A 14,882-nucleotide genomic window follows, 5' to 3' on the forward strand; every position below is an offset into this window, starting at 1 on the left:
GGTTTTAATATATATAATAGTAAAATATTTCTTAGTGACATATCTTTTAAATAAATTATTGTAGTCAATATCACTTTCTGTCGAGTCGAATTTTACGGGGATGTTTGTTTTTTTTTTTATATAAACGCTCCATAACCAAGAGGTGAAAGTCCAAATGTTATCAATAATTATATATTTATTGGTTACATTATAAAACTGTAGTGAACGAGAAACTGCGATTATTAATTAAATATTATAAATTTTCTTACAATTCTAGGGATTAATTATACTACTTCACCTAAGGTAACATGAAAAAATGTTATATTAATAAAGGTCATGATACCAAAACAGCACCAAGACAACATGGTCGACTGTTACGAATCTGTTTTATTAATTTACTTAGCCCTTCGCTTTTGACACAGTTCTAGAACATACTACAAAAAGTACAATTAATATGCAACTCAGTACAAATACAGATCGCCACCTTTGAACGCCTTAAATAGCCACTGACGTGACGGTCTTCCTTTTGCCTAATCGCAGCAGGCGATTTTAGACTTTAAGGCTTTATATATAAGGACAATAAAAGACGTTTTATAAATATATTTTCTTATAAATGTCAATAGCACAGTGCGTAAGAAATTAACATAACGGTTTATTATTTTAAATATTCTTTCGAATCGGACAGGCGGAATTAATTAGTGGACATTTAGTAAATACTTCCAACTATACCTGAAGTTTCCTCGATCTACAATACTTCATTCAATTGACGACCTCCGTGGTCGAGTAGTGTGTACACCGGTTTTCATGGGTACGCCACTCCGAGGTCTCGGGTTCGATTCCCGGCCGAGTCGATGTAGAAAAAGTTCATTAGTTTTCTACGTTGTCTTGGGTCTGGGTGTTTATGGTACCATAACACAAGTGTGTTAGCTACTTACATTGGGATCAGAGTAATGTATGTGATATTGTCCAATATTTAATTAAGTCCACTTATTCGTAAATTACCTAAAATATCTTTCGAAGATCATTGCGAAAACAATAGATTATCAAATATAGCAATAATTCCATTCGAAACGAAACAAACTTCAGACGAAATTAACACATGATGAATAGCAAACGTATACGATTCTTAATCATTTCCCAATGAAGCACGAATTGAGCCAATTATGATAATAACAATAGCCAATGATTTTGAATTGTTCATTGTATAATGATGCCAATATTACGAAGGAATGTTATTAACTGAAGAATGAGAATATAAGACGTATAATATCTTTTTTTAAGATAATACTTTAAAAATATAAACTTGTTACACTAGCCTCAATATAAAAAAAAAGAAACATTACAATTTTATTGAATGCTATACATGAAAAGTGAGTTTGTTTATTTGCCTGTTTGTTACGCTTTCACGTCTAACTACTTAACCGATCATCGTACAGAACATAAACAGGTCAGGTCATGTCATAAACATAAGGATACGTAGCGCCTTATTCTGCTTCGACCTTCACTCAAGCGAAGTATCGGGCGGAAACTATTATATAATTTAGTCTTACATGAGAAATAAGGATTTTTACACATTACAGGTTATTTAATTTGCCTAGCTAGGATAACCATACCTGATCTATATTTCGTTTGATGACTATGTTATTTAACACTGAGACCTTTATTCCTAACCTATGTAGATCAATCATTTTATTGCTCTTTTTAATAAGCATTATTATTATAATATAACAAAATATTGCTTAACACTATATCATTTACCTTACCAGATTCAGCCTTATCACTCGCGTCCTTCAAATTTTATTGTTTAGTTTTTAACTTGACGACATAAAAATATCAGTCATTAAAAGACATATCAAAAAATAAAATAAAATAATTTATTCTACGACTTGTAAAGAATACTGGTCAATGTTCAAATATTAGTACATAATTAAAGAGTCATAAATTAATAAAACGTCAAAATTTGTGTGCATAATTATTATAAATTCATGAGCACATTTAATAATGATTATATAATGTATGATTCATATTATGTAAAGGACACATTTTGTCGCACAATTAATTCTATTTTCATCAATACAGTTAATTATGTCATCGAAATGTCGAAAGTCAAAGTGAAACACGATCGTGAAGCGTCGAAAGGGTATATGCGACATTGACCACAATATATATAACATTTAAACGATACACGTATGAATATAGCGTATCACCGTTATTCGATTTGCAACGTTTTACGAGTACAAGTTTCCAAAGAGAAAGAAATTTGTTTATTTTTTTTTTAAACAATGTGCCTCAGATCGCATTGTTTGCGTTCTGTGTTACCTTATACAAAAATTATCGAAATGTAACTTCAAATCTACATATTCCATAGACAGAGAAAGTTTTCGTTTCATGAATTAAAAAAAAAAAAGGTTGCTCTCACGGATTGAACTAACTAATTTTATCCAAAGTATTCCAAAACAACTTCATTCCATCTCCCTGGTTTTTGAAATGAACAAAAATCAAACATTAAGGGAATTGCGCTTCGAGTTCAATACTTCTTATTTATCCAACTAAAGTGTACTAAAACGGATAGTAAAGTTGCGAGTTCATGATTTGCGATGTTATAAAATAAATTTTGCGATGCGGTAATAAAATTCAATTTCGAACAGCCCCTTAATGCCCTATGCAGTCACGATGGGTCAATAAAAATGTGACACATTCGCTTCCAATGGCAGACGTGACTAACGAGCGTTTTTTATTTGTAGCTCGTTTTAATGTTTTAAATAGATTACAAGCATCTGTTCTGGATATGGATATGAATAATCTTTATTGAAACAATTGTATAGTACTTTAATATTATTTTTTAACTTAAAGATGTTAAGTTAAATACGATTTAAAACGAAGTGATCTAGATCTATAACGAATAGACGTTTGCGTCGGAATTCTCTGCCGCTAAAGTAAGCCCCTATTGGTACTTCTATTTCAGCAATACAAAGATTCTCCCCTCAGGCAAAGGTCAAACTTTAGTTCCAAATTTAAAAATATATGCGTATGTGTATTATACGTATGGTATGTGTTTGTGTGCGTTAAAAAAACCAAATACACCAGACGGATAATTTATTTTTTTATAATAAATAAATCTATGGTACAATCTAAATATAAATCTTTAGACGGTGTCTATGGTTTCTTTTGGGCAACGATTACCATATTTTATTTACGTTAACAGGACAGACAGACAAACAGTTTAACCTCTTGATTATAATGGGTCACCATTGCCCGTTATCATTGTAAAATTCAGATATATTTTGGCAATCTGACTTACAAAGGTCAAATTGGTGCAAAATGTCAATTACCGTAATATTCTTTCCAAGATTGTTAAACGTTATAATATATAAAAACATATATTATATATTAATAGCGTAAGCCGATTTTTTCCCAGTGATTATGGGGGCGATTACAGCATATGGTCGGTTATGGTCTCATTTTGAAGAGCTTCAGCCGTAGATGCGCAGAAAATTCAAGAGCATTTTTTATGATATTTTACTAAATTTTTACGAATTAACAAAGAATTTCTTTTGAAAAAGTTACTGGCCGGTTGAAGAGCGGCGCTATGGATATATAAGAAAAAAATTACAAACAATTCTAACTGAACTAATGTATATTCAAATAGGTTTTATCATTTTGGCGCCAAATGCAGCAGTTTACAATGAAATTAAATCAAAACAAAACCTGTCATACGTTTCGCAATTCAAAAATCTTTTGAATAACCGCGAAGTTTATTACCGAGACCCACTAGTTTATATGAATTCATAAAAACGTTGCAATTTTAAACTCCAAAAATACCATTCGACCAATGCGAAACGAATTTACCACGTATGGTTTCAATTAACGAAAAATGAAATTTAAAAATTAGAATACGTTCTATTTTCAAATTCAAAGTTTCCCTAAATCCTTCAAATACAACGAGGAAGTTAGCAAGTCCTAGTGTCGTAGTTCCGCCGTGTTACGCACGGCTCGTAACTATGTAGAATGTAGATGCTGGCCGCTTTTCCGCCAACTCTTTCATGCATGAATGCAGGGTTGCCAGTATTATTTTATATAATAATAACAAAATAAAATGATTACTTGGCTATATCTTATTATTATTTTTGTCTTTAATTTTCGTTAACAATAACGAGACCCGGAAATATTTTTACAAGGTTGGTCGATATGCGATATATATTATAAACGATACTTAAACTGATTTTTTTGCTTAACTAGCGATTCGCCTCGGCTTCGCACTAACAAAAATAATTTATCTAACAGTTAAATCATTAGTTCCTTAGATTATTCCTATCACACTAACAAACAAATTTTACCATATTTATAATCTACACTAATGATGATCTACATAAATGAGGAAGTAACTCTGTCTGTCTGATATTATTCTTTCGCGACCAAACCACTGAACCGTATTTGATGAAACTCCGGCTAGGATAGGGATACTTTCTATACCTATGACCTACGACCAACCCCTAAAAAGCGAAGCCACGAGCGTCATCTAGTATTAGCACAGATACCGTGTTATTTAGGATACGTTTCTTTTATTTGATTGGTTTAAGTCCTATTCATTTAAAGTATCACTTTCAATAAATAAATAAATTAAGAATAGTTAATTTAATTCCGCCAATTGAGTTGAAACTTTATACAGATGTTTTGTTGAAGTTTTTAGTAGTAATATCATCGACGTGAAATTATTACGGATTATTTACAAAACAATTACAAGAGGCAACGCATTCCGGATATAGCATAGTATGTAACGAAAATCATAATAAATATTAAATACCTATTATCGAATTATGCGTGGCAGCCTTGGTTTAATGCTTTACTGCGGTTTCTCAAACAAACGCTCAAACGCTCGGATACTTTAATGTTTTTGCAAACATTCAGCCTGTTTTACAACGAATGGGAAAATGTATTTCAGAAATGTTTTACGTAATACATAATTTTCTTGTTCGGAATTAAAAGATCAAACGGTTTATTTGAGTGCGTTAAAGGTTACATTTTTTATTTTTTTAAATTTGGAATTAATATTTTCGGCAAGGAACTGAGTTTGTATCTGAAATAAATAAGATTAATGTGCAAGTATTCATGTCTTCTTGTACTATGTAGTTAACATTATGATGTGATATATTATATAAGACGTTTTAACTCGGAAATCATTATAATTCGCATATAATAGTTTTTAACAGACGACATTGATACTGAATTATCTTTGCACTACTATGGCACTTATATATATATATATATGGGTGTATGTAATATATTATGTAAACTTGAACCGCAGAATGAAATCATATGTCGCAAGACTGCAATATAACTACAAATTTCACGAGCGAAGAAAAGAGTTATTTTAGAAGGGCATAACAGAAACTTCCAGAATCAACATACGTGTTTAAAAACATATAGCACCATAAAATAATCTTCATTCAGAATTTATTTTATTTTTATACAATTAAGGTGGTGCATGTACATTGTACATGTATATTTTATGTTATTTATTCAACAATACAAAAAACGCCGTGGCGTTGCAGAAACCACTTGAGTTTATCTTGAGTATCTTTCTGATTATGTATCTTAAATATACAATATAAAAATAATTGCTGCACATAGCACAACTTCAACTTATAATCCTAGTATATATCCTTATAATAATATCCTTATAATAATACAGTGACTGTTCATGAGACAATTAATTTAATACTTGGATTGTTAGAAATTTCCAACAGTTACGCCAACGTCTCATCTCCCACTTTAAGAGAAACTCTAGAGTTCATTTCATAACGCTGTTCCACTAGTTGGTGTATAAACACGTGGTAGAAAAACATTTGAGTCGAACAGGTTTCCTTACGCCTTCCGTTGAGTATACCTAATGTGTATTATAAATACTAATTGACCACGTGATAATTCAATGTCGTTTGTCCGAATTTGAATCCGCAACCCGCTCTAAAGCTGTGTGCTCTCCACTATACTTACAGTTAGAACGTTTATTGCAAATACGACGTACGACTAGGAGAGGTATTCTGAAAAAACTCATGTGACATTAACTTTAATAATGATAAAATTTGTTGGATACACGTATCAAAATAGCGTATCTCGAGTGAGATACGAAGTGAATTCTTACAGAATCTCACTGCAGTAATCCGTGACTAACACTCTAACCTCTACCATTGTTGTAAGTCAGACGGTCGATTTGATCAACATCTATCAAGTGATAAATTTATCACATAAATACTAAATAAACTCTTCTAGACTTTTACATGTTTGTCTGTCTGTACGCTTTGAAGATTATTAAGAATATATTTAGGTACGTATAAAAATCTTCCTAAGACTATCAGTTGTGAACATTATAGACTATTATTAAAACCATCCATTAAATTATATATTAAAGATACTTACATATTGGATATATCTATATTCCGCCACAAGCTACTGGTAATAACGACCCTCCACAGACATTTTCAATATAATATGAACAAACCCTGGCATCATCAATGTGCCATAAACATTGGCAACTAGGATGTTATATTCCCTGTGCAATAATTACACTGGCCAATGAGCTACAAGCAAATTTAGTTAATCGTTCAAACCGAAACACGGCAATATAAGTATTGCTGTTTATCGGTAGTATATGTGATGAATCGGTGATACCTTTTTTTCCTCTCTGCGTACGCGTTTCATGTTATGTGGGACTCGCCAGTGCCCAGGACGACACTAGTGCGCCCTAATACATCGGAATACCCACTAAAAAACCAGCGGTACCATCTCCGTCTTCGGGCGCCACAGGACCGCTTTCGCATGCTACCGAAACGGAATCGGCGATACCTACCCAGATGGGCTTGTACAAAATATATGTATGTATAACAAATCAATATAAATAATACGCCAATCTACTCCGCCAGATTCGTTGTCCTTAAGGTCAAATTTTATCGTAGTACATATTACAGGAAATAGCTCCATGATTTCAATTACCAAATTGTTCGTGTCTAATTTCCCTTTTGGTTTGTTAGGGAAATGTCCTAAGAGACAAACAAAATTGTATTATAAATTCTCATTTGTCTTAATTTGTATGTAGCTTTATTTCCGTTTAGCGACAAAATTTAATAAAGTAATTTATATGACGTAAACATTATTAATACTCTGTAGCACTCAGGAATAATGTAAATTTCTAGCAATCTTTTGTAGAACTTGATTGTATCAGTTTCAGAGATTACCCCCTACATACAAACAAAACAAATTTTATAACGTTATAATATTGACATAGGTCAATATGCCGGCGAGGGTACCGCGGGTTTTTTTAGTGGGTATTTCGGTATTGTATGTCTTAAGCACAGGCGAGTCCCACTTAGCGCCCCCCCCCCTCCTCACTTCACGTACGTATCGATCACTCAATAGTTACGGATTTTGCTTTTTATCGTATAATTCTAAATAGGCAGGTTTTCAAAATCCGTTTCAGATAAGCTAGTGGAATGATTAATTTTATGATTTCTGTATTAGTTTTGTAATATCGATAGGAATTAATGATATGGATTTCATAACATTTAAAATGTTAGCTATATGTGACGTCACAAAGATTGATATATTTTATCAATTCGAGTTTACGTTGAGAACGATATTTTCCTGTGCAATACAAACTTGATATGTGGGCTATTTTTTATGTTCATTGATTTCATATAGAATATCTGTTTATTATCGACAAAAAAAAAAACGAGCACTCGGAATCCTGCATGTTAGGTCAGTTTGAAATCAAAGTCCAATAATTTTATTCAAGTATACTTTATACAATAAAGTATTTATGAACCGTGAATATTTCAACTCCAACATCGATTGACATAGTACTATTTCCCTATCATCATAACTGTAATTTAAATTCAGTTCCAATACCAAAATTGCAACGCCTCAATCTGTCAACCCAACGCGGAAAAACTGCGGAAATAAATTCAAAACAAACGAGTGGTATTTTCCGTGTACATTATTTGTAAAAAATAACTTTTTTCCTTAGATTTTTATATGTACTTAAATTATGGGACAGGTGCAGATAATATTATAATATCTGGAGGTCAATTCTACTAATAAATTGACACTTCAATCGATATCAATCGATGCGTAATCGTTTCCGTTTAGCCTTTTTCCTATTCTAGTAACACATCGATCCACTTGCATCGAAATAGAATCGTATCGTAATTAGTATAAATTAGTAGAATTACCCCCTGTATTTTTAATAGACGTTTTAAAAGGCCTTATATTTTTTCGTTAGGGTCGTCTGTGTACGTCTAACTTAATTCACTGTTACAAAATAATACGATGTATTGTAGATATAGGAGCCGAGATGGCCCAGAGGTGAGACATGTGTAATTGTGTATCTTAACAGATGATTGCGGGTTTAAACCCAGGGAGGAACTACTGAATTTTATGTGCTTAATTTGTGTTTATTATTCATCTCGAGTTGAAAGAAACCATCGTGAGGAAATCTGCATGTGTCTAATTTCAACGAAATTCTGCCACATGTGTATCCACAAATCCGCATTGGAGCAGCGGGATGGAATATGTTCCAAACCTTCTCACCAGGGAAGAGGAGGCCCAGCAGTGGGAAATGTACTGAATGGTAATGTAATGTATGTAAATGTATTGTATATATGTAGTTACATAGGACAAAGATAATAATGGAACTTAGATTTCATTATGTTGTTTATATTACTACTAAAGCCTTTTCCAATTTTTTTACCTCTGTTTCGTTCCTTGTGCATCCTTGTTGAATGTTATTTATTTATGTGTTTATTGGTGTACAATGAAGAGTATTTTGATTTGATTTGTATTTACCCCAGTTAAGCGCGGCATCCTCTAAGACGGATATGACCAGAGATGCCAGTTAAGCGCGGTATCCACTAAAACGGATATGGCCAGAGATGAGGTTTCTTAAATACCTGTTTTCGTTAATCCTATATACTTCTCACCGACTACCTACAGCTGACCTTCCAATATTCAGATAACAGATTATTCGACGTTCAAAACGACATTTTCAATCCATAACGAATATCTTAGATTAATCAAGCTCTTGACTAATGATATCGCTTGTTGTTGGAATAGACAATGTTTTAATGGACAACGGACCTTAGAATGGCTATTATATATTAAAATGAAGTTACATATGTTGTTACAAGTTACTACAAATTGCGTCACTGACCTTGAGGAGAGATGACTAACTGCTCGCTTCGAAACGCCGTCAGCTCTTCGACCATTCGCCGCACATTTTCCTCGGTGAGCAGGTGTACTTGATCGAGTCCCACCTCCTCGACTATGATATGCTTGTTCGAACGTTCGTATATAAAGCCTAAGTTCTTCCTGCAACAATGGCATAATGATATTGTTATTAACACTGGTACTTCATGAAGCCACTTTGGGTATTCTGCGAGATAATTCATTACACAATTAAAAAAGTGTATCAAGAAAACATGTTTTAATTTTGAATTTCTTGAAGTAAATACATTAAACATATACTTAGTACGCGGTTTTGTTTCTTTGGAATAATAGGTTTATTTTATAGTAAAATATTTAAATTAAAAAAAAAAAATGCACCACGACTCTTTGTGTGTCTATGCCCTCTTTTACTCACTGTATCACGAATGCGTCCTAAAAGAAAGCGCTCTTTCAGACAGATAGCGTCGTACGCACACATACAAGCAAAATATTAAGTGTTCCTCATTTTCAAAAAGATTTAATAGAGAATCCTATATACATTGAACGGACGGATCTTCAAAGTTAATAAAGTGTCTTCAAAATGCATATTTTTTTTCTATTGTTTACTAACAAGTACATTATGGATATATACATATATATTATGTAACACACCTTTGAGACCTTTTGGTGTTTAATTTAAACATATATAATTAATTATATAAATGCGAAAGTTTGAATAGATGGATGATTGTTACTAAATCACGCCAACACTCACACAAGCGTTAGGCAAACGCGGGCGATGTCGCAGGCGGTAATTGGTATTAGTATATATTATATATGACTAAACTGAAATCTGGTAGCAAAACATTGTAACAATTGTACCTAACACCTGAATTTCAGTTATAGTTTTAAGTTACACCTAATTAACACGTGATCACAGGAAATCATTTAAATCTATAGCAACATAGGATCGTGTTTGTTCTTCTTCTGTTTCTTTCGAATCGACGTTATTTATTCATTTATAAAGGTTCAACGACACTATACGTCACAACTAACTTCATACCTTATGTATATGTAATAATAATAAATAAATATTGGTCAACATCACATACATTACACTGATCCCAATGTAAGTAGCTAAAGAACTTGTGTTATGGAAAATTAGAAGTAACGACGGTACCATAAACGCCCAGACCCAAGACACTTAGAAAACTAATGAACTTTTTCTACATCGAATCGGCCGGGAATCGAACCCGGGACCTCAGAGTGGCGTACCATGAAAACCGGTGAACACACTACTCGACCACGGAAGTCATCGTGACGTATATAATTATATATGTAATTGCAATAGCATACATGTAACTACTATAACTATTTAATTGTTTTTTACTAGATTAAAGTTTTATTGTTATATTAAAAAACAGGCCAAGTGCGAGTCAGTCAGCGCACGAAGGGTTCCGTACTAAAGTCTGTAAAACGGCAAAAAAATCTAATGTGTCGTATGGGAGCCACCTTAATATTAAATTTATTGTTTTTTAGTATTTATTGTTATAGCAGCAACAGAAATGCATCATCTATGAAAATTTCAACTATATAACTATCACGGTTGAGGCCTGGTGACACATGGGCGAACGGACGGACGGACAGCGGAGTTTTAGTATTAGAGTCTCATTTTGACCTTTGGGTACGGAAGCCTAAAAAGGCATACTATAGGTATGGCAGGAAGATGCTGACGGTAGTTAGTAATATCGTCATGTCTGTATTTATATTTGCCAAGCAGTCGTTTCATCTCGTACGTAAAGCCACCTCTTATTATCTCAAATATTGACAAGACTGCAGTATTACGTCATCGACATTGTAAACAAAAGTTTTTGCGTTTTCGTACTTTTCAAGTAAAACGAAATATGAGGAAAATGAAATCGGTCATAGCTAAGTTTAATTTATTCAGTTTTTTACCTTGCACTGCAATATATTTTGGTATATGTATGTGTGCACTTTTAGGCAATCATGTGGCCACAGCTCCTTGTCTTCACAAGACATTTTTATATTATGACCTGCACTAAAGTATAAATATATCAATAAAAAAAATTGGCAAACGATATAACAAAGTTATTTAATAAGTTATAAATAAGTAAAAGATATAGATAGGGATATATTAATTGATTAAAATTTGGCAACACATTAAAATATTTAAAATACAAGTTGCAAAACATTCTTCTAATCATATTATAAGTCAAATCTAGAACAGATAATATAGTCATTAATAAATACAGATAAAAAAGTGTAGATTAAAAATTGTAATATGGCGTTCCATATTTAAATATTCCCAGTCGATGTGCAAATGACCGGTTATCAGCTAATGCTTTAACCATACAATACGTCCCTGAGGGTTTCCTTATCAGATTGTCTCGAGCATTCGTTCGTTATCAAATCGTCGAGTGTCTCGATCGAGCGATTTAAAACAATGATCACTTATATACAATACCTAAACTGCTGTTCGAATTTATACTTTATTCCGAAGCAATAAGAAATAACTTTTCGAAAAAAATAAATAAAAAAAAACTATGAATTAACTAAGTACATTCCTGCGGCATCACACCTATGTATTATTCCAAAATAGATCCTATGTTCTATTAAAAAAAAAAAGTGTTAATTCGTTGCTGCGTGAAAGACGAACCAACAAACACAGTTTCCCGTTTAATTCATTAGTAGATATTAATATTGACCTACTAACCTTGGCACTTGTTTGGGCCAATAGAGCCAAATGTTGCAGTTATATACAATAATAAATATCAAACCTACATTTGTACGAATAGTCTGAATTTATTGTTGTGCTACGCCGTTGTTTCGTCGATAAGAGAATCTTATTAGATAATATTTTACAAATGAAAACGTAGAAACGATAATACATTAGGTAATCAATTCGTTTTAGCTACGCAGTCCAATCAAGATTGAAAATTGTACTAATTTATGAAGTTAAACATTGTTTTTTTTTTGGCATAGGTGTTAGGCGGGCGAGAAATTGGGCCACTTAATGGTAAGTGGTCACCACCTCCCGTAGATAATGTACCTGTAAGAAATATTAACCATTCCTTACATGTAGCACCAACCTTGGGAACTAAGATTAGTTCTTAATTATGTCCCTTGTGCCTGTAGTTACACTGGCTCACTCACCCTTCAAACTGGAACACGGTGGAATATCTGATGAGTGGGTGGTACCTACCCAGTCGGGCTTGCACAAAGCTCTACCACCAAGTAAATTTTGATCCGTATGGGAGAGTAAATGTCGATCGAAAATTCATAGAATGGTGGGGCTGATTTACAGGAACTATTACTTGCTTTGATTTAAATGTTGGTAACAATTCGACATTAAAATATATTATGACTGCTCATTGTTAGTAACAATATAGTGACTTATACTAACGAAATTACATTTTTTTAATACAACGTCTTAAATAGTAATAGTTTTGTATAAACACGAAATGTTAAGACCGATTGCTAGAACTCGTCCCAGTTGTTCATAAGCAGATTAATTATTACGACTGTGGTATTTGGATTGAGGTTTGCGAAGCTTTGGAGAGAACACAAAAAGTAATTATGTGTCTATCATTATAATGTCAAATTTCAAACTGAATCGTTTGTGAACAATAATTTATTTTAATTAGTGATCTATTAATTTAAACACCTTGACGTACTTAATTAGCCTGCTTTAAAGTCGTCTTATGAACTAAATTACTCAATAAAAAAAATCCAACATTATATGTATACTTTTTAAATATGCTTCCGGTTAAATATTTTTCAAAATAGGCAAAGACAAAACAGTTCAAAATTTTGATGCTTAATGATTATGTTCGAATTTCGAACACTAATTAATTTGCGTCCATATCTATCCGAAAACTCGGCACTGTGCAAGATAATAAATCCTATTAACTGTTTGTAATGTAATGCAAAGGAGTGTCATAAAGTTTGACATTACACTTAACCAAAATATACATTACAAGTGCTATCAAATCAGCCTATAAAAAGATAATTGATACAATTATTTTTTTTCAAGTAAGCAATGACACTGAAAGGAGCTTATAATGTAAGACTTATATGCCGCGGCAGATTTGGAGGCTGAGTAGGATTGAGCCTTGGGCGTCAAATTTAGGTTTTTCTTTTTTTAATTTCCGTTTATGTTTCTGTAGTACATATCTAATGTTACACAACGGAATGGAACGAACAAAAGAAACGGATTTCTGATGTCATGCAGAAATATGTCTGCAAGATGTTTGACCGAGAATTTTCCCTACTTCTCTTTAATTGTGCATTCGAGATATATAAAGCATTTTTTGCAACTTCAATTATAATTAACTAGGCGAATGGTTAAGGACGGTAAAAATAATATAGTCCATAGTTGGAAAATGTGTAAATCCGCCACTGGATAAAAATGAATTTAGATATGTTTCGTTAGCGGTCCATCCTATTCCTCCTTTCAACGTCAGATATCAGAGCAACGTTTATATATGAAACGTTTCAAACTAAAACATTCCTCGTGCAAAAGATAGTAGTTACTTATATCAAGGGTAAGTACAGAGTTGCATGCGCTTTGAATATTTTAATAGTTTATGGTTTGTTTCAGTCGTAAAGAGAAAGATAACAGCGAGTATTTTTTTAAAACTTTGTACTATTTGGTGATTTCAAACAGGAAATTGCATTGTAATGACAGTGCTATAAAGTTTTAACCGTAAAAATTCACGAAACTCGTTCAAACATTATCGCTGTTGCCAGTTAAACCGCTTTCGTTCGGTTATTTGTTTGCTGTAAGAACACGATAATTCTAGTATTCGAGATGTTTTGTTTAAAAATATTATTAAATACACATTTAAGATAAAAAAAATTATACACACGAAAGTATTCATTTAAGTTTCAATTACAGCATTATCCCAAGTAATTATCTTGCGATGTTTTAGTAAACATCAAGAAAGCAATTTTAAAAAATATATTCGTATACAATGACTATATTGCAAGAAATAGGATGAGTACTATAAGCAAACACAAACAGCTTAAAAATATTCAACTAAATATGCTTTCAAAAAGCTTTTTAATTACGAATATTGTAATTTCCTTATGGTAATCCAAACAACAATTGTTTTTTTTTTAATGAAGTACAGACATTTTGACTTACCCGTTAAATTTTTTTGAGCAACAGTACTGCCAAGTGTGACTATTACACCTCCACTCCCTCACCCTCCTGAGGGCGGGGGAATTGAGTTCATCACAGATCGTCTGCAAAGCTCTCTCTTCAAGCACATCTTGTATGGCTATTACTGACAACCTGATTTAAAGAAAAGATATTATTGATTTAGCTTTTCTGATAAGTTTATTTATCATCTTCATTGTTATCAGCTTCAAACGCAAACTGGTAAGGGTATTCCAACCACAAGAGGGCAAAAGCGAAACAAACATTTGACATTATATTCTTTATGGATTTGCGAAAAATAGAATTTTAAACGACAACTAAGATGTTATCGAAGTGGATATAAATAGTTAAGTGAAATAGAATATTATAAATAAAGATATAATAATCAATACATATATAATCAAAGGATAAATGAGTTAGTAGTATGCAATATAGTTGTTAGTACATTAGACGTAATGTATAAATAATTTTCATAACTTCTATGGGGTTTTATTGTCCCAGATAGTGTTAAGTTTAGGGAGTGATA

At 32.5% G+C, this 14,882-nt stretch overlaps 1 protein-coding gene across 1 annotated transcript in view; it reads right to left on the minus strand.

Annotated features, from left to right (window-relative positions):
- The window catches only part of LOC125077168 (endonuclease/exonuclease/phosphatase family domain-containing protein 1-like), a 39,525-nt gene that overhangs the window by 23,070 nt on the left and 1,573 nt on the right, over nucleotides 1-14,882 (minus strand). The window contains exons 3-4 of the mRNA XM_047689001.1: nucleotides 14,342-14,491; nucleotides 9,182-9,339 (exon numbers count right to left, since the gene is read on the minus strand). Coding sequence (XP_047544957.1) covers nucleotides 9,182-9,339; nucleotides 14,342-14,491 — 308 coding nt within the window. The remainder of the gene's footprint in view (nucleotides 1-9,181; nucleotides 9,340-14,341; nucleotides 14,492-14,882) is intronic.

This window comes from Vanessa atalanta, chromosome 3 (assembly GCF_905147765.1).
Source record: "Vanessa atalanta chromosome 3, ilVanAtal1.2, whole genome shotgun sequence".
In the NCBI taxonomy this organism is placed as follows: domain Eukaryota; kingdom Metazoa; phylum Arthropoda; class Insecta; order Lepidoptera; family Nymphalidae; genus Vanessa; species Vanessa atalanta.